The 18,407-nt window shown below is 41.7% G+C and overlaps 1 protein-coding gene across 2 annotated transcripts; it reads right to left on the bottom strand.

Annotated features, from left to right (window-relative positions):
* Positions 1-1,072: 1,072 nt before the first annotated feature.
* Positions 1,073-18,335, bottom strand: LOC139473685 (exostosin-2-like). 2 transcript variants are annotated; one of them, XM_071256384.1, is made up of 11 exons: positions 18,313-18,335; positions 16,900-17,444; positions 15,639-15,845; positions 14,812-15,004; positions 12,397-12,536; positions 11,729-11,954; positions 10,918-11,101; positions 10,641-10,710; positions 9,409-9,505; positions 7,878-8,021; positions 1,073-7,220 (listed from the first exon to the last, which is right to left on the bottom strand). In XM_071256384.1, exons 1-11 carry the CDS (start codon positions 18,313-18,315, stop codon positions 6,870-6,872), a joined length of 2,160 nt encoding a protein of 719 aa, XP_071112485.1. In that variant the 5' UTR covers positions 18,316-18,335; the 3' UTR covers positions 1,073-6,869. The 2 variants fall into 2 exon arrangements, with proteins under 2 accessions (XP_071112485.1, XP_071112486.1); XM_071256385.1 differs by having other exon boundaries at positions 18,210-18,334.
* Positions 18,336-18,407: the final 72 nt, after the last annotated feature.

Below are 18,407 nucleotides of genomic sequence, written 5' to 3'. Positions count from 1 at the left end.
TCCATACATCTGGTACACGCCACAATCAAGGCTGACAGTTAGTATTGCTTTCGTGAGATCCTTACAACAGCACAAAGACAAGGTTGTGTAATTAAGGATAAAATACAGTACACTACGCTTAAAACTAACACGCTTATAACGAATTGACCGATATAACGAACTTACAGGTGATTTTTAATGGGAACAGCACACAATGATTGTTTAGCTATCATGTGCTTATGAAAACCTTTGCAATGGGATTAGATGGAACAACACGTATGACAGGACCAGAAGCAGCCAGTTATGGAAGCTTAGTTTGGCCAATCTTTGGTTTCCAATCATCTGGTGTCTTCAGTGTACCTCCACTGCCTCGCCTGTATCAGGTGAGGTGAAATTGGGTTTAGCGTCGCGTCCAAGATTATTGCACTTATATAGTGTGTGTGTGTGTGTGTGTGTGTGTGTGTGTGTGTGTGTGTGTGTGTGTGTGTGTGTGTGTGTGTGTGTGTGTGTGAGAGAGATCGAGAGAGATCAAACCCGGACCTTCTGCTCTCCGGGCGGACGCTCTACCACTAGACCACAGAGGTGGTCTCGCCTGTATCAACTGACATTGTTAAATGAATTACTCTGCCGTCTGTTACCAGGTATAGGTTTTGCCAATAAATGTGTTCTGATGAGTGAGTGAGTGACAGAGTGAGTATGGTTTTACGCCGCTTTTAGCAATATTCCAGCAATATCATGGCAGGAGACACCAGAAATGGGTTTCACACATTGTACCCATGTCGGGAATCGAACCCAGGTCTTTGGTGTGACAAGCGAACACTTTATCCACTAAGGCTAACCAATCTCCCCATGTTATGATGAAACATTGATCAGCCAAATGTCAAAATATTTTGTTATTATTTTCATAACACTACATTCACCTCATTATATATGAACCAGTTACTTTTTTCTGCTAGTACACAAAGGAAATCTGCAAACTAAGGGGGACAACTCTGCACAAGGGGTTCAATGCCTTTCACACATCGGATTAGGCCTCCAATTTTCACAACAGACACAGAAATTGTTAGGCTTATTATCATTTAATGATATCAGCTGTAAATATACATAAATATGATACATAACAATATGTATGGTATGCAATATGAACATCATACAAGCCATATAAAGTATATGTATTAACAAACATGTCCGGGGCCTCATCACAATCTCCAAACTGATACACATTCTGCCAGGCCAGATTCACCCAGCATCTTCTCTTCAAATATTAATAGGTATCATAGAGATTTCACTTTTTTGCATATTATAAAACAAAAAGCATTCAACTGTACATACGATGATCAAAAACAGAAATCCATCATTCTTGTAAAATCCCAAGTTCACTCACACACTAAAAATGTATTTTTTTACCTCCCTCCAAACAATCTTCTGAAATGATTAATGACTAAGATCTTAGAAAGGGATTGGCACAGATGAGGTGAAAATCAAATGACTGATGTCACTTGAAAAGGCTAAAATAATATATAAAAGTCTTGGTTCTCAGGAACCGCCTGCATCATTATAAAGGCCACTGCATTTTTTTTTTTATATATCCATTTTAATTTTTTTTTTTTAAATCCTGATACTTCAAAAACAATGCGATCCAATACAGCATGCAGTTACTTCCCTTAACATGTGAACTGCTTTACTGCACATCTCGTGTCATGGTGATGGCGGCTACAGGATAACCCAAGAACCAATTCTTTTATTTTTTTAAGCCAAACATATATAATTATAAGTTTTGAACACTGTCCTAAACATTTCCATTGTTCCCTTGCATGTTAATAAAACCACACAATAAAATCATTGTCTATTATTCTTAATTGGGATGAACATGAATTCCACCACAGTATCATTTGGCAAATCACTTTAAAAATTCTCAAAAAAGATTGAAAGATGCATAGACTGTAAATCTTGTTAAAATATTCCCATTCAAACATCACCTTCTTTCTCAACATGGCTATTTTGCCAATCAACATCATTAAACAAGAACTGATTCACACTGGAGACAAGCCAACAGAAGACTGATGTAGATGGCTGTGTTAAAGCTAGTTGTAGCTCTAGTACTATACGTATCACTGGCACTTTCAAGGCCATAACACTATCTGAAGCATCTGGACTAAAACACAGAGGTGAATACAGACGGTGCTGGACCCGACGTGGACATAGACAACCTCATTGGGATACCAAATTCATAATGTTGTTGACTATTGAGACAAGTTTATATACTACTAAAAGGAAGTTAAGGAAAACCCAATGTTTTCGTTCATCATGGCATGATAGATTCACTGCAGTCACATGAACAAATCAAGTGTTCTTTAACTTCTCTTGAGTATAGATTGCTTCAGTGAAAACCCCAATAATCAGGATGCTACAGTTCCCAATGAAACAGTTCAGATAAACACATATCTGGATTAACAGAGTGATCCTTTATGTTTGAATATATACTCCTCAACATTTGATATGGATGGACAACAATGAACTTATTGAACTGTGTATTTACGTTTAATCAAATTGAAATGAAGCTGCTTGAGTTCCGTGGCAAATTTGAATGCTATTCGTATGACAACATATCACAACAATCAGTCATATTCAGACCACCTGGATACTCCTTATTCCTTTCAAGAGTTGAGTAGTATATATTCCTAAAGCAACTGTTAGAGAAGTGGGTTTCCAAACTGACGAGGATTCACTGTACTTAGAGACAAACGCTAGAGAGCAGAGTCACTCCATGTAACCTTATTCCACCTATGATGATGGGAGACACAGAGAATGGACTTCTCATATTGTACTGATATGGGAATCAAACCACGGCATGAGCCAGCGCCTTACCCACAAGGCTACTTTACCTCTGTTTGATCCAAACACGAACCTTTCAGCAAATATCTCCAGAATAATACAAAGACCATGTACATCTTTCTAAGAAAGTCACAAAACTCTTCTTCAGCACCTGGATATCATTCATCCGTTGCTATGGTTACTCATTCACAGGGACCGCCTCTGTGGTCTTGTGGTAGAGCGTCCGGCCAGAGAGCGGAAGGTCCGGGCTTCGATCCCCGACCGTGTCATACAAAAAGACGTTAAAAGATGGTACTTGTTGTTACCCTGTCTGGCACTCGGCATTAAAGGTCTAAAACAAGGACTGGTCGGCTCGGAGTCAGTATACTGTGTCTGAGTGGGGTAGTCATGTTAAACTGCGGCATGATATCTCAGTGTGCTAGCACTATAAATCGGCATCAGTCCGGACTAGTACAAGCAGCCACACACACACGTGCATGGACGTCGCTATATAAGGGCAATAATCTTGGACGCGACGTTAAACCCCATTTCACCTCACCTCACCTACTCATTCACAGGTCTTTTATCCTTTCTGCCGTAGGTCTCATGAGCTTAAATGCTTCAGAAATGGTTCTAGAGACATGTCGTGGTACCTAGTTATTACATCTGAACATCAAATATTATGTATCAGGCAACCAGTTAATTGATTATGCGGCTCTTCGTGGCTATACATGAACAAAAATAATGTTTTTGATGCTGACTAGATGGACTAGATACAGGAGTAGAGTGATGTTACACTCATAGGAAGTCTCTTTGGTACTAACACTTCAAACTACACACATCAAACATACAGGTTCTCCATAGGGATTTACCACATTTCCCTGGACCTTTCTACTGTGTGTGCGTGTGCGTTGCGTGCGTGCGTGCGTGCATTCGTGAGTGTGGGTGCCAAGTACTATAATGGGGGTGGGTCTTTGCCTGTACGTGCCAGGCACTGAAATGGGGATTACCCCTGGGGATTATGGCATTGATGTGATAGAGGTATGGTATTTGCACAATTAGATGTTTTTGATCTCATTGATGCAAGTAATTTTGTTAAATGAAATCTACAGTAGGCATTATGAAGTGATTAGTGCGGGGTTGAACTAATCCAGGAGTATTACAGCCTCTTCTACCAACTAACTACCTCATCTGAGAGGCACTACATTCACATTGTGATGATTAACTGTGTAACTTGATTCTGAAAATAGTAACAGTCTTCACGATGAACTGGTAAAACATCTTTAAATATATTTGGCACTGGTGCACTGTTCTCAAATTAAATCATAGCTAGATTATATATCCTAACCCTTAAAACCAACCCAAGACAGAAAAGTGGGATACCCCAGGATATAAAGTAGGTACTCTAGACAGCTATGTGGGGTACTACGTTAACAGAAAAGTGGACCCGTGAAGATCCGGGGTAGAATAGGTCTTCAGTAACCCATGCTTGCCGTAAAAGGCGTCTATGCTTGTCGTAAGAGGCGAGTAACGAGATCGGGTGGTCAGACTCGCTGACTTGGTTGATGCATGTCATCATATCACAATTGCATAGATCATAGATGATGTCAATCACTGGATTGTCTGGTTCAGACTCGATGATTTACAGACCGCCGTCTAATAGCTGAAATACTGCTGAGTGCAACAAGTAATGCCTATCAAACATTTCAACGTCCCAAACCGCGAAGTAACCTGTAGGAATATTGTTGAGTGCAGCATTAAACAACAAACAAACAAACAAACAAACAAACAAAGAGAAAAGTGGGGCACAAGTCCAAGAATAAAAGGGGGGAACTAACCCGAGACCAGTAAGTGGGGATCCAAAGGAGATCCTCACCTGATGCAAACAGCAGAGGTTAGAGAAATACCTTCAAGACAAGCAAGATCTGGGCAGCATGTCTCATCTAGCCAAACAATGTGGCATCCAGGAAACTGCATTGCTACCATGGATTCTAACTACATCTATCTATGTATTCTAAGCTGATCATTTTTCATATAAATCCAGGAAACTGCATTCCTACCATGGATTCTAACTACGTCTATCTATGTATTCTAAGCTGATCATTTTTCATATAAATCTACGTTTGAATAATCTGATTTTGGCACATGGCTATTTGTCTAACTACTGCTTCCAATCCTCCAGTGACTTAAAGCACCTCCAACTGAACTACAACCCACAGATGAGTTGTATCAAGGAACAAGATATATGAGACATCTATTATGAATCAAACCTACCGGTAACATGATATCACAGATAAGATTTGGAGATTCACGTCCTGTTGCTATTCATCTTCAGTGCAGTGTTCGAAATTAAGGAGGGTTCAGGGTCCTTGAGTTTTTTCCAATGCAATCTCATTAAAATCAGACCTTAGTTCTCGCTACCGCTAAACAAAGATCTGAAGACATCCCATTACGGGTCACGTCAGATTGACCTTTCATCCGACCAATCAGTGCGTCACTTACCAGATTATGAAAGTGACAGTCGGAATGTGATTTCTAATCATACAACCTCGAAACTTTAACAAGGGGTATCCCGAATGATAGTTACGGGTTTAACGACTGAATGCTTACAATCTAGACCATCTATTAGCCATTCCAGAATGTTTTTTTGTTCAGGTTTCAAATTTGTAATCGAGAATTTGTCAAAAAATGTTTCGAAGCGAAGTTGCCAATCTGAAATTTGTGCCGTAAAGCACGAGAAAGCTGCCTTCTGATTTGTCATTCCATTGGTCAGTCAAAGTTGGCGCAAGGCCGGTCTGACGTGACCCGTAATGGGATGTCCTCAGATCTTTGTTTAGCGGTAGCGAGAACTAAGATCTGATTTTAATGAGATTGTTTCCAATAGAATTTGATTCTAGACGCCCTAAATCTTGACTTGTAGGATTAGGCTCTGGCAAGGACTTTTGACTTACAAGCTTAATTTTGAACACTGATCATAAACAAGACATATCAAAGATAGAGAACATGTGTTTGATGAGACAACATTCATGAACACTGTGGCTTGCTGAAGGGATACGGTATATGTTTATATTTTCATAGACTGCAACACTATGGAAACATACAAGTTTGGGACACCATCAGTGCTGTCGCAAACCAGCAGAGGAATAACTCCCATATACACCATTAGTTCAGGCAATATGAAAGTGAGAGGTTCTTCAGTACAGTTAGTGGCCACTATACTCAAAATGCATTTAAAAGATAATATCAAATGTTGATGAAATCAAACAAATTTGGTCACATTCATTTCATAAAAATCAGACAGACAAACATACAATCGTACAAACACACAGCCAATCATACAAAAGACAACCATACAGACATACAGGCAACATATAGACATTCAGACCAAATCCTCCAGTCATGTTATTTGCATCCCATACAAACAATTTCATCTTTTCGATGATTTGGTTAGGGCTTAAAAATGGTTTCTTTGAAGTTAGATGTATTAAAGAATATCATCCAGTTGGATGATACAGGTGTGTATTGCAACCTTGTGATAAACTTAGCCCTGTATTTGTCCCAGAACGCTGACTCGCGACATGGGCAAATGTCTTCAGGTCAAGTTGATATTGTAAAGCTCTTTGAAACTTCCCAATCATTGACTCCTCGTGTTAAACTTTTTTCAAGACATGGGGGCAGTTGAAACACTAATATTCCAATCATAACACCCAGTGTGGGTACACTCCACAGGGTAGACACTATTGGTCACATCCAACTTGTCCGGAGTTCATTTGGACACAAAATATCTCATTTTGGTAGAATCCTCTGGACCCTCTGGATTTTCACTAGTCTCGGACTAACAGACAAGAGGTTGTGTCTGACCCTGCTCCTTCAGCCCCATGATGACATTGATATACACGAGCCCTGTAAAATTCTCCACTCATGAACTCCCAATATTGATGCACTTCACCAGCACTTTAGGAAAGCTGATATACTTAAACCATGTATATAATCCCACGATAATAAATTCTCAATATTGTCAACCTTCTTCAGCACTATGTAGCCCTTGGGAGCTGATATACCTGTCCAAATCCCAATCATAAGCTCCCTATCTTGTTGTATCTCTTCATCACACTGGGGAAGTTGTCTCTGTACAGCACGGGGTCTGCCCGGAACTCCACGCTCTTGAGTGGCATGGCCTGGTAGATGCTGGTGAACTGGTTGATGCACTCCGACCTCTCCACCATGTGGGTCAGGTCGGCCGACAACATCTCGTTGTTGACGCACTGCGGACACTTGAACTTCTTCCTGGGCGTCACCTTCATGGGGGCCTTGCCGGTGATGTTGGCGATGAGGAAGTTGATGGCTATGTCCTCGCAGTTCATGTGTTCGTCCACCCACACTTTCATGTTGCCGGGCATGGAGTAGGTGTAAAGGTAGCTGAAATACTGGAGGAGAAGGGGGGTAAGTCATTGATGGGATAACAGCAACTATCAACAATATTCCAGCTATATCATATGTAAATAATATTATTTCTCATTACAGGTCCCTGTTATCTTACTGGGCAGTTGCCTTCATTTTAAAACCAAAGTACATAATGAAACAGTAGTAACAAGCTCCCTTGGGATTTGAGAATAATCATATGTCATATACTTTGTGCATGCGTATGTAAAGTCATTTTTCATCATCGTCATCATCATCATCATCATCATCATGTTTGTTTGTTTGATCTTTAACACAACATTCAGAAATATTCCAGCTATATGACAGTGGTCTGTAAATAAACAAATCTGGACCAGACAATCCAGTGATTGACATCATGAGCATCGATCTAGGCAATTGGGATACATTGATATGCATCAACCAAGTCAGCAGGCCTGCCGACCCTATCCCGGTAGCTGCCTTTTACGACAAGCATAGTCATCTCTTACTGCAAGTATGGGTTGCTGAAGACCTATTCTACCCCGAATCTTCACGGTCATCATCATCATCATCATCATCATCATCATCATCATCATCATCATATGTATTATATCTACCTTTCTATTATTTTTATCATTATCATTATTATTATTATTATTATTATTATCATGTGGTCTATGTACCTTGTGATAGAAGGCAGCTCCAGTGAGCACCATGGAGATGGCGTTGGTCCACTCTGACTCATACTTCCACTTGTGTGTGCTGTTGTCCCACATGTGAAGACGAGATGGGAAGCCCACAAGACGATCCGGAAACTCCCTCCACACCTACAGAACCATCACGCATGTCAATTCTCCACAAAGAGAAAATTTCCCAACTTAATAAAAGCCACATTCTTTATGTTTGCTTTTTCAGTCTATAAACATATAACATCAACACTAGAGAATAACCAGTCTCAATAATCTGATGAAAATCTGATGAAACTGACGAAAAAATGACATGCTTGTAATTTTCAGATAAAACAGTTGTAAATTTGAACACCATTTAGTGACTGGTCTATATTATACGATGGCATATGCACACATCCCACCCCTACCCCCAAATAATAAATAACCAGTCCCTTATTTGCTTTTTTAAAGTCTTCTATTTCAAAGGCAAGAATCTTCCTCAGTTATGTCATTTGACAAATCAATAGACTGTTGGTGCTCAGTGGACCTAAATGAAAAATATCAGACATCAAGCTTGATCCCCAGGTGAAATCCTACTGACACACCTGATGAAATCCTCCTGCTGCTCCTGATGAAATCCTACTCCTACTCCGTTTGAAATCCTCCTGCTACTCCTGATGAAATCCTCCTGATACTCCTGATGAAATCCTACTGCTACTCCGGATGAAATCCTACTGCTACTCCGGATGAAATCCTACTGCTACTCCTGATGCAATCCTCCTGCTACACCTGATGAAATCCTCCTGTTACTCCTGATGAAATCCTACTGCTACTCCGGATGAAATCCTACTGCTACTCTGGATGAAATCCTACTGCTACTCCTGATGCAATCCTCTTGCTACACCTGATGAAATCCTCCTGATACTCCTGATGAAATCCTACTGCTACTCCGGATGAAATCCTACTGCTACTCCGGATGAAATCCTACTGACACACCTGATGAAATCCTCCTGATAATCCTGATGAAATCCTACTGTTACTCCTGAAAAATCCTACTGCTACTCCTGATGAAATCCTACTGCTACTCCTGATGAAATCCTACTGCTACTCCTGATAAAATCCTACTGCTACTCCTGATAAAATCCTACTGCTACTCCTGATGAAATCCTCCTGCTACTCCTGATAAAATCCTACTGCTACTCCTGATAAGACTGTCATGTGCTTACATAAACTACTCAAAAGAAGAAAAAGAACATCCGATTCTTCCATATTACTACAGATAATCTGTCATGGCCCAACCGGAACAGGTAGAAGGACAGGCCTGCACACCCACTGAACTCTGACTGACTACAGTTATATGAAAGCAATCGGGTGTTATTAAACTTCTTTTGAGTAGTATATAATATTGGGTCCCTAGAATCAAGGGGGACTAATTCTCTCAACGAAAGGCAAAATTGTCTCCCCTTGACCAAAAACCGCATATCGGCCTGAAACAACATACATAGCAATGCCAACCAGTAAGGTATGTGGAGTATGAAGACATTACCTCATAGCCAAACTCCAGTTCATCGGCTGTCAACATGACGATGTCATCATCCAAGGCCAGGATACACTCCGTCTCGATCTCATCATAGGGGAAGAACCTGCCACACAGAAAACCTGATGAGTGACCTTAAAGGAGGACTCCCCTCAGACTAGTTGGCAGTCCCAGCCAATTTGATTCCACTGCCTCTAAACAACACTTTGTCGGCTGGCTCATATCTCATGATGCATAACAGTTAAAGATTATTGTTTTAACACATTATAGTGACTTAAACTTGGAAGAAACTGGACACATCCCCTTTAAGATTACTTCAGATACAGTATGTCGGGGAGGTGAAATGGAGTTTAAGGTCGCATTCAAGATTCTTGCCCTTATATAGCGAAGTGCATGCATGTGTCTGTGTGTCTGTTCCCCACTGGGATACCATGCCGCAGTTTAACAACAACACCCCACGACCTTCCTCTCACCGGGCAGAGGCACTCTCCACTCGACCGGGGAGGTTGATTTGTTGTTTAACGCCGCACTCAGTAATATTCCAGCTATATGACAGGGGTCAGTAAATAATCGAGTCTGGACCAGACAATCCAGTGATAAATATCATGAGCATCGCGCCACACAATTGGGATCGATGACATGCATCAACCAAGTCAGCGAGCCTGACCACCGATCCTGTTAGTCACCTTTTATGACAAGCATGGATTGCTGAAGACCTATTCTACCCCGGATCTTCACGGGTCCGACCAGGGAGGAGGTTGACAGTATATCAAGGCATACCAGTGAATGTGGAGGGAAGCTCAATGTTTTCAACGTCTACTTCTTTGGAGAAACCCATGAGAATGGAGCTGATTCATTATGTTAGCATTTTGTTTAACTGCACTCAGCAATATCCCGGCTATGGAACCCATGACAAGCACAGATCCAGATCTCCCCAAAACCTAAACCTGTGTCACTAGCATATCCAACTGTGTGAGTGACTTTGGTTAACGCCGCTTTTAACAGTATTCCAGTTATATCACGGCGTGTCAGCTTAATGTGGGAGGAAAGCCCGAAGTGATGCAGGTCTCAGTGGTTTACCACTTCGGCGAAAACCATGAGCACGGGTATGGAGCTGAGAAAACCAGAAACATAATCAGGGCAAACCGGGATTCGAACCCACAATCATAGGTTCCTGGCGTGCCCATGGGACGCAACTCTGCACAGCAACCGTGCCCCCCATATTGAACAGGTCCACCAACCTGTTGCTGAGTTTGTTCTTCTTGGTCTGGATAACTTTCACAGGTTTTCCGATATACGGCCATGACGACACTGAAAAAAGAAGAAGTGAGGGGTGTTTTTAATGATTCCCCAAATCCTTGAATTTCAGGTATGTGTATAAAACTTTGTTCTGACATCATGCTTATGCAAATCCAAATAAAACAAGGAAACATTAATTCAAGATATGGAGTGCAGAGGGCTATGGAAGTAAAGCAATGCTTGAGTCAGTTAGTCTATCCATTCTCAGGACAGACTTACTTGCAGGAGGCGCTTTATTCTGGTTGTTCCAGACGACGACGACCTTGGCCAGACTGGGCACCTTGGCGACCTGCTTGATGACCTGGAAGAGTGACTCCAGTCGGTCGTAGGTCAGGATGACAGCCGTGAAGCCCTGGGCCTTGGAGGGGGTGAGGGGGAGGAACAAGGGGTTGTTGACGGCCTCCTGGAAGAGAAAGGGGGGGCGAGGTCAGCACGAGGTCAGCACGGGGCCAGCCGGTAAATACAAGGCTGACTAATAGAGATTATTATATTACGAATAAAAATGACATCATTCAAGCCTTTGGTCATCATGGTCATAGTTATTTCCTGAGTACATACAACATTCCTCCTTCATCTGTCATATATTGGGTTGACATGCAGTTTCATGACTTTTTTAACACAGGCAGTAACTGAAATGTCTTAAGACAGTCCACTCACAAACACAGGGGGATGGGTGCCCAGTTGTCTAAGGTGTTAAAACTTGCAGAGCAGAATTGCCTCCCTTTGACAACCCGGCAACCTAGTATTGTGGATTCAAATCTCAGATTTACACTGATTACACGTCTAGGTTCGTCAGCACCACACTCATCCCTTTTGTATCAGATATACATCCCTTTCATATAAAACTGCCTGTTGCCTTAACTGAAACACTGATGAAAGTGGCATTAAAGTAAACTCATATTCACGGCAGATAACTGTACTACTGCTAGTAAGGCTGTGTTTGTTTGTTTGTTGTTTAATGCTGCGCTCAGGAATATTCCAGCTATATGACGGTGGTGGGGCTGTGATCCTCATTCACTCACTCACTCACCTTATTGGGGATGTCATTCCATGATTCATAGCTGCGACTGGCATACGGAAAGATGCGGTCATTGATGATCTCCAGGGTTGTCATGGTGATTGCCTTCATGGAGCTGAAGTAGTTGTCCCAGACAAACTTCACCTGGCGTCTCATCTCGTACACGCGGTCGACACTGTACGCCTTGACAACGTTCAGGAGGCCGCTGATGTCGTCCTCTCGCACTGTGATGCCGATTCTGTGATACATTGATAATGATACTTTTAAATAGGGACATATGACGCATAAACAAAATAGAATAAATGTTTCATACAGTCAAAAGTCCACAAATACCAACAAGCACCATTTCAGTATCTGTTTGACATATATCCCAAGTTTTGTTGAAAGATATTGAACAGTTTCGGAGCTCTGGAAACGAATTCCACCCCCTTACATCTCAATGGAAAGTGAGAAAAATAAAAATGCACAAATTCGTAAATAGCAAATGGCACCACTTTAGGACCTGTTTGATATATCTGCCATGTTTTGTTGAAAAATGTTGAATGGTTTTCGAGTGACGCTCCAGAAACGAAAATACAAATGGATGGACGGATGGACGGATTGACGGACAGACGAGGTGATGACTATATCCCCCCACATTATATGCCGGGGGATAATAAATGAATTTAGATTGCAATTACCTGGTCCAGTCGAGCACCTCGGAGAAGGGGAGGATGTAGCCGTCTGCGATGATGATGGGGATACAGCCCGACCGCAGCGCATCACTAAGAACAGGCTGCCCCAGCCGCGCACCTCGCAACACCACGCAGAACGTGGCATCCTGCACACAACCGATACGTTGCAATAAATACACATGCCTGCTTCCAAAGTGTTCAAGTGAAAGGGGGTTTTACGCCGCTTTTAGCAATATTCCAGCACTACCATGGTGGGGGACACCAGACATGGGCTTCACACAACTGTACTAATTTGGGGAATTGAACCTAGGCCTTGAAGCAGGGAGTGAAAGCATGAACCACTCAGCTACCCTATCTCCCCTTATGTTCAAATGGTTACTTGGTTGTGTCACTGTACTTGATATTATCTCAACTCGACCATCGTTACTGATATTGTTACGATATTTCTGGAGTTGATACACAACCGTTTTTGATTGGAATTTCAGTATTGACACTCCTCTTACCCATCTGATCTCACTGTACAATCCAGTTACTCAACTGATGCTTTTGGAAAAAGAACAAAAGTGTTGAGAATAATACTCCTACAAATACTGAATGTTGGAACATTAAAGTAATGTTCCACAGTTCAATTTACATGTTTACATGTAGTGTAATGATGGTGTAAATGTGGTGGTCACTGATGGTGTAAATGTGGTGGTCTACTGATGGTGTAAATGTGGTGGTCCACTGTTGGTGTAAATGTGGTGGTCTACTGATGGTGTAAATGTGGTGGTCTACTGATGGTGTAAATGTGGTGGTCCACTGTTGGTGTAAATGTGGTGGTCTACTGATGGTGTAAATGTGGTGATCTACTGATGGTGTAAATAGGAGACGGTGTAAATGTGGTGGTCCACTGATAGTGTAAATGTGGTGATCTACTGATGGTGTAAATGTGGTGATCTACTGATGGTGTAAATAGGAGACGGTGTAAATGTGGTGATCTACTGATGGTGTAAATGTGGTGGTCCACTGATGGTGTAAATGTCGTGGTCTACTGATGGTATAAATGTTGTGGTCTACTGATGGTGTAAATGTCGTTGTCTACCGATGGTATAAATGTCATGGTCTAACGATGGTGTAAATGTCGTTGTCTACTGATGGTGTAAATGTGGTGGTCTACTGATGGTGTAAATGTCATGGACTACCGATGGTGTAAATGTAGTGGTCCACTGATGGTTTAAATGTCATGGTCTACCGATGGTGTAAATGTGGTGGCCTACTGATGGTGTAAATGTGGTGATCTACTGATGGTGTAAATGTCATGGACTACCGATGGTGTAAATGTAGTGGTCCACTGATGGTTTAAATGTTGTGGTCTACTGATGGTGTAAATGTTGTGGTCTACTGATGGTGTAAATGTCGTAGTCTACCGATGGTATAAATGTCATGGACTACCGATGGTGTAAATGTAGTGGTCCACTGATGGTTTAAATGTTGTGGTCTACTGATGGTGTAAATGTTGTGGTCTACTGATGGTGTAAATGTCGTAGTCTACCGATGGTATAAATGTCATGGTCTACCGATGGTGTAAATGTCGTGGTATACTGATGGTGTAAATGTGGTGGTCCACTGATGGTACAAATGTCATGGTCTACCGATGGTGTAAATGTCATGGTCTACCGATGGTGTAAATGTGGTGGTCTACTGATGGTGTAAATAGGAGACGTGTAAATGTCGTGGTCTACTGATGGTGTAAATGTGGTGGTCCATTGATGGTGTAAATGTGGTGGTCTACCGATGGTGTAAATGTGGTGGTCTACTGATGGTGTAAATATGGTGGTCCACTGATGGTGTAAATGTGGTGGTCCACTGATGGTGTAAATGTGGTGGTCCACTGATGGTGTAAATGTTGTGGTCTACTGATGGTGTAAATGTGGTGGTCCACTGATGGTGTAAATGTCGTGGTTTACTGATGGTGTAAATGTAGTAGTCTACTGATGGTGTAAATGTGGTGGTCTACCGATGGTGTAAATGTCGTGGTCTACTGATGGTGTAAATGTCGTGGTCTACTGATGGTGTAAATGTGGTGGTCTACTGATGATGTAAATGTCGTAGTCTACCGATGGTATAAATGTCGTAGTCTACTGATGGGGTAAATGTAGTAGTCTACTGATGGTGTAAATGTCGTAGTCTACCGATGGTATAAATGTCGTGGTCTACCGATGGTGTAAATGTCGTGGTCTACTGATGGTGTAAATGTCGTGGTCTACTGAAGGTGTAAATGTCGTGGTCTACTGATGGTGTAAATGTTGTGGTCTACTGATGGTGTAAATGTCGTTGTTTATCGATGGTATAAATGTCATGGTCTACCGATGGTGTAAATGTTGTGGTCTACTGATGGTGTAAATGTGGTAGGTGGTTGCATGTAGCCTACTGTTCCACCTGAAGCACTTGAGGATAGTCGTAGATGGCGTTGCTGGTGCAGCGTTGTGTGACATTCCACGTGTGATTGTCGTCCCCACAGCGGTCTAGGACCAACACCCGGTTGTCCTCCAACACAAGTTTGTCCAGGACGTCCCGGAATTCAGTGTGGAGGCCACTCTGAGACGACACAATCAGCCACTGTCTCTCCTCTCTGGAAACATATCACAAGACACTTGATGCTGCATACCATAACTTGGCTAACTAAATATGTTGGTTTTTCTGCTGTATAATGCCCCACTCATCAATATTCTATATAACAGTCGCCTGTAAGTAATTCAGTTAGGACCAAACCAGTGATTGATATTATGAGCAACTTTTTACGTTGTCAGGGTACAATGACACACAATCATCACAAATCACGAAATCAGACCACCTGATTTGGTTGGTTGGTTTGTTGTTTAACGCTACACTCAGCAATATTCCAGCTGTATGATGGCAGTCCGTAAATAATCGAATCTGGACCAGACAATCCTGTGATTGATATTATGAGCATCGATCAACGCAATTGGGATCTACAAAGTCGCCTCATATAACAGCATAGGTTACAGGAGATCATTTCTATCCCTTAACCTTCACTGGGGGATGAGTGAAGCAAAAGTATAAAATAAAAATATTCCCAAGATCCGGGGCATCGGGTGGTCAGGCTCGCTGTTGCATGTCACTGCGTCCCAATTTTTTAGATGGCTGTTCATGATGTCGATCAGTGATTTGTCTGGTCCAGATTTGCTGAGTGTGGCGTTAAACAACAAACAACATGAACTAAACGAAAACAAACAAATACTCACAAGTAAGATTTTTGTGGGAGGTCTATGTGTGAGATGAGGGGATTGTACACAGGGATGGAGATGTCGAAGGTCCTCCTGTAGGACCAGGTGGAGAAGCCACTTCCTGCCAGGATGCCCCGCCCAGTAGCCAGCTCCAGCACTGTGTGGTAGTCCGGGGAACTGCCCGCCAGCATGTTGAACAGAAGATGGTTGGCGCCACCGTGCCAGCTAAACAAAGGAGAGGCATTATAACTAGTGAGTAAGCTGGGTTTAATGCAGCTTTTAACAGTGAATGAGTGAGTGAGTTGGGTTTAACGCCGCTTTTAACAGTATTCCAGTTATATCACGGCGTGTCAGCTTAATGTGGGAGGAAAGCCCGAAGTGATGCAGGTTTCAGACGTTTACCACTTTGGTGAAACCCACGAGCACGGGTATGGTGCTGACAAACCTAGAAACATAATCGGGGCGAACTGGGATTCGAACACACAATCATAGGTTTCTGGCTTGCCCAAGGGACGCAACTCTGCACAGCAAATCGTGGCGCCTCAGATGACTGGGCCACCTGTGTCCCCAAGCTTTGAACAGAATTCCAGTTATATAATGGCATGTCAGATTACAAATATTGCAGGTCTCAGACATTTACCACTTTATTGAAACCCAAGAACCAGGGTATGGTGCTGACAAACCTGGTAACATAATCGGGCCGAAATGGAATGCCCAAGGGACACAACTTGTGGCGCCTTAGATAACTGGGACACCACATGCCCCTGGCATTATTTATACTTCACATAGCTCAGGAACAAAAAGTTTACATGGAATCAGCGAAAATATCTTGCAGTCCCCAGAACACTGATAAACATGATAAAGATAGAACTCAAGTGACTACTGTATATCATACTATTTATCCGTCACCAGATTAAAGAGAATTTCTGCCTGAAAACGTGCCATAAAGGAATGCAAGTTGGCCTACCATAGAAATTTGATAAAAAAAATCTATGGATCTTGTCTGCATCAATCCATTAATTTGTATGTGTACATATAGGATGAACTATTTTGTGCCCGGAAAAACCTACTCTACATCAAGCCGATACAGTAAGCGAATATGCTTTTACGTGGCTTTTAGCAATATTCTAGCAATATCACGGTGGGGGACACAGGAATGGGCTTCACACATCGTACCTATGTGGGGAATTGAACCAAGGTCTTTTAACCACAAAGCTACCCCACTGCCCCTCAAGCCGATACAACACGAAAGGACAAAACCATTTCAATTTTTACTCACTGCGACAAAGACGCCAGGACTCGGTTTACATCCCCTAATCGTAGACTGTTCTGATTGAGGAAATCAATGGAAGGGATGAATAAACAGGCTGTTTCAGGGTCATCGGTATAGTACGGACTATCTGCAACAGCTTGCAATATTTCCTCAAATTCTTTAGACCTTGGCACCGTCAACTCCTTACCATTTTCATCTTCATATCTTTTAATAGGGTATATGTACACCGTAATTTTATTGTCATCGTTATACCCACAATGATAAACTTCCAAACAAGTATGAAATGTACAAGATGTTTCTCTGTCTGTGATTTTGATTTTATTTGAGGATGCCATCTGAACCACCTCATTAGTCTCTAGGTTCCGAGGTATTCTGTTTAGAGATCTGTCCTTAGAACCAGAGGGTGGCCACAGGAACATAAATGTCACCAAGAACAGTGCAAACAGAACACATGAACACAGAAAGAACTTGTGGCTGAAGAGAAACTGAAGTTTGGGGCGCCTTCGGTTCCACATGTTGGTGGTGGATGTCTCAGTTTCTAAGACTGTTGTCTGAAATAAAAATAGATTTATGAACCTACTATGTTAAAACTTAAATGATCTATTTAACTTTCTGTATCAATAAACATTTTATCAATAGAATAAGACTCTGTAATCTGAATGATCTGTTTGCAAAAAGTTGCATTTCAAAATGTATTTCATATTAACGCCCCAAACTAATGCATCTGGATATGTTTCTTCTAACAAGTGTGCATTTTATCAAGTTTAATTTCAACATGTCAAAATTATTATAACACAATTTGTTTGACAATCGCATTGAAGCCTATTTCAATACTGCTTTCAACTGCTGTTCAAACTGACACAAAATTGACATAAAATTGGAACAAATTGCTGTCCACATAATAATATATGGGTGTACCCGACACTTGTTCTCTTATATGTAAATTCCGAAAATATTAAAAGATTGCAGCTGTCGTACATGTATTAGTTACAAATACAATATTATCGGAAATGCAAAAGGAAATGACACCGACAGTGATCAATTTGACCTTAACGAGCTAACAAAGCTCAGTTAACTCCAAATACGGACCAACTACGTAGCTATCACGTGTAACAAAAGCGGCATTATTAATACAAACTGGGGGTCAACTGATCCAATATTCAGCACTGCGACCAGCAACAATCTTTTGGTAAATTCTGCCAATGTGGCACTGAACGTGAGACTAGCTTCTCACATTTGTACGTTCTGTCAAACGTCAACATTTTCCAACAGCCTAAAGGAGCAAACCTAAGAGCATAAATTATCCATAAACATACCTTTGTAATGTAGAAACGAATGGTTAATCACTAAATTACATGATTGAATGGGAGGTCTTTACGGAATTTCCTCTGTTTATGTCAAAATCGTCTCAGAACTGACCATTTCCGTATTTCCGGTTCCCGTAGCAGGTGCGCGGTGAATGACACCGCTCGACCAATCAGATCACTGCTTACTACATATTACGCGAATCCAAC

The sequence above is a fragment of the Haliotis cracherodii genome, unplaced genomic scaffold, assembly GCF_022045235.1.
Source record: "Haliotis cracherodii isolate W230 unplaced genomic scaffold, xgHalCrac1.p SCAF_3, whole genome shotgun sequence".
In the NCBI taxonomy this organism is placed as follows: domain Eukaryota; kingdom Metazoa; phylum Mollusca; class Gastropoda; order Lepetellida; family Haliotidae; genus Haliotis; species Haliotis cracherodii.
Note: the sequence above shows the minus strand (reverse complement) of the source record. Positions and strands in the feature narration are given on the sequence as shown.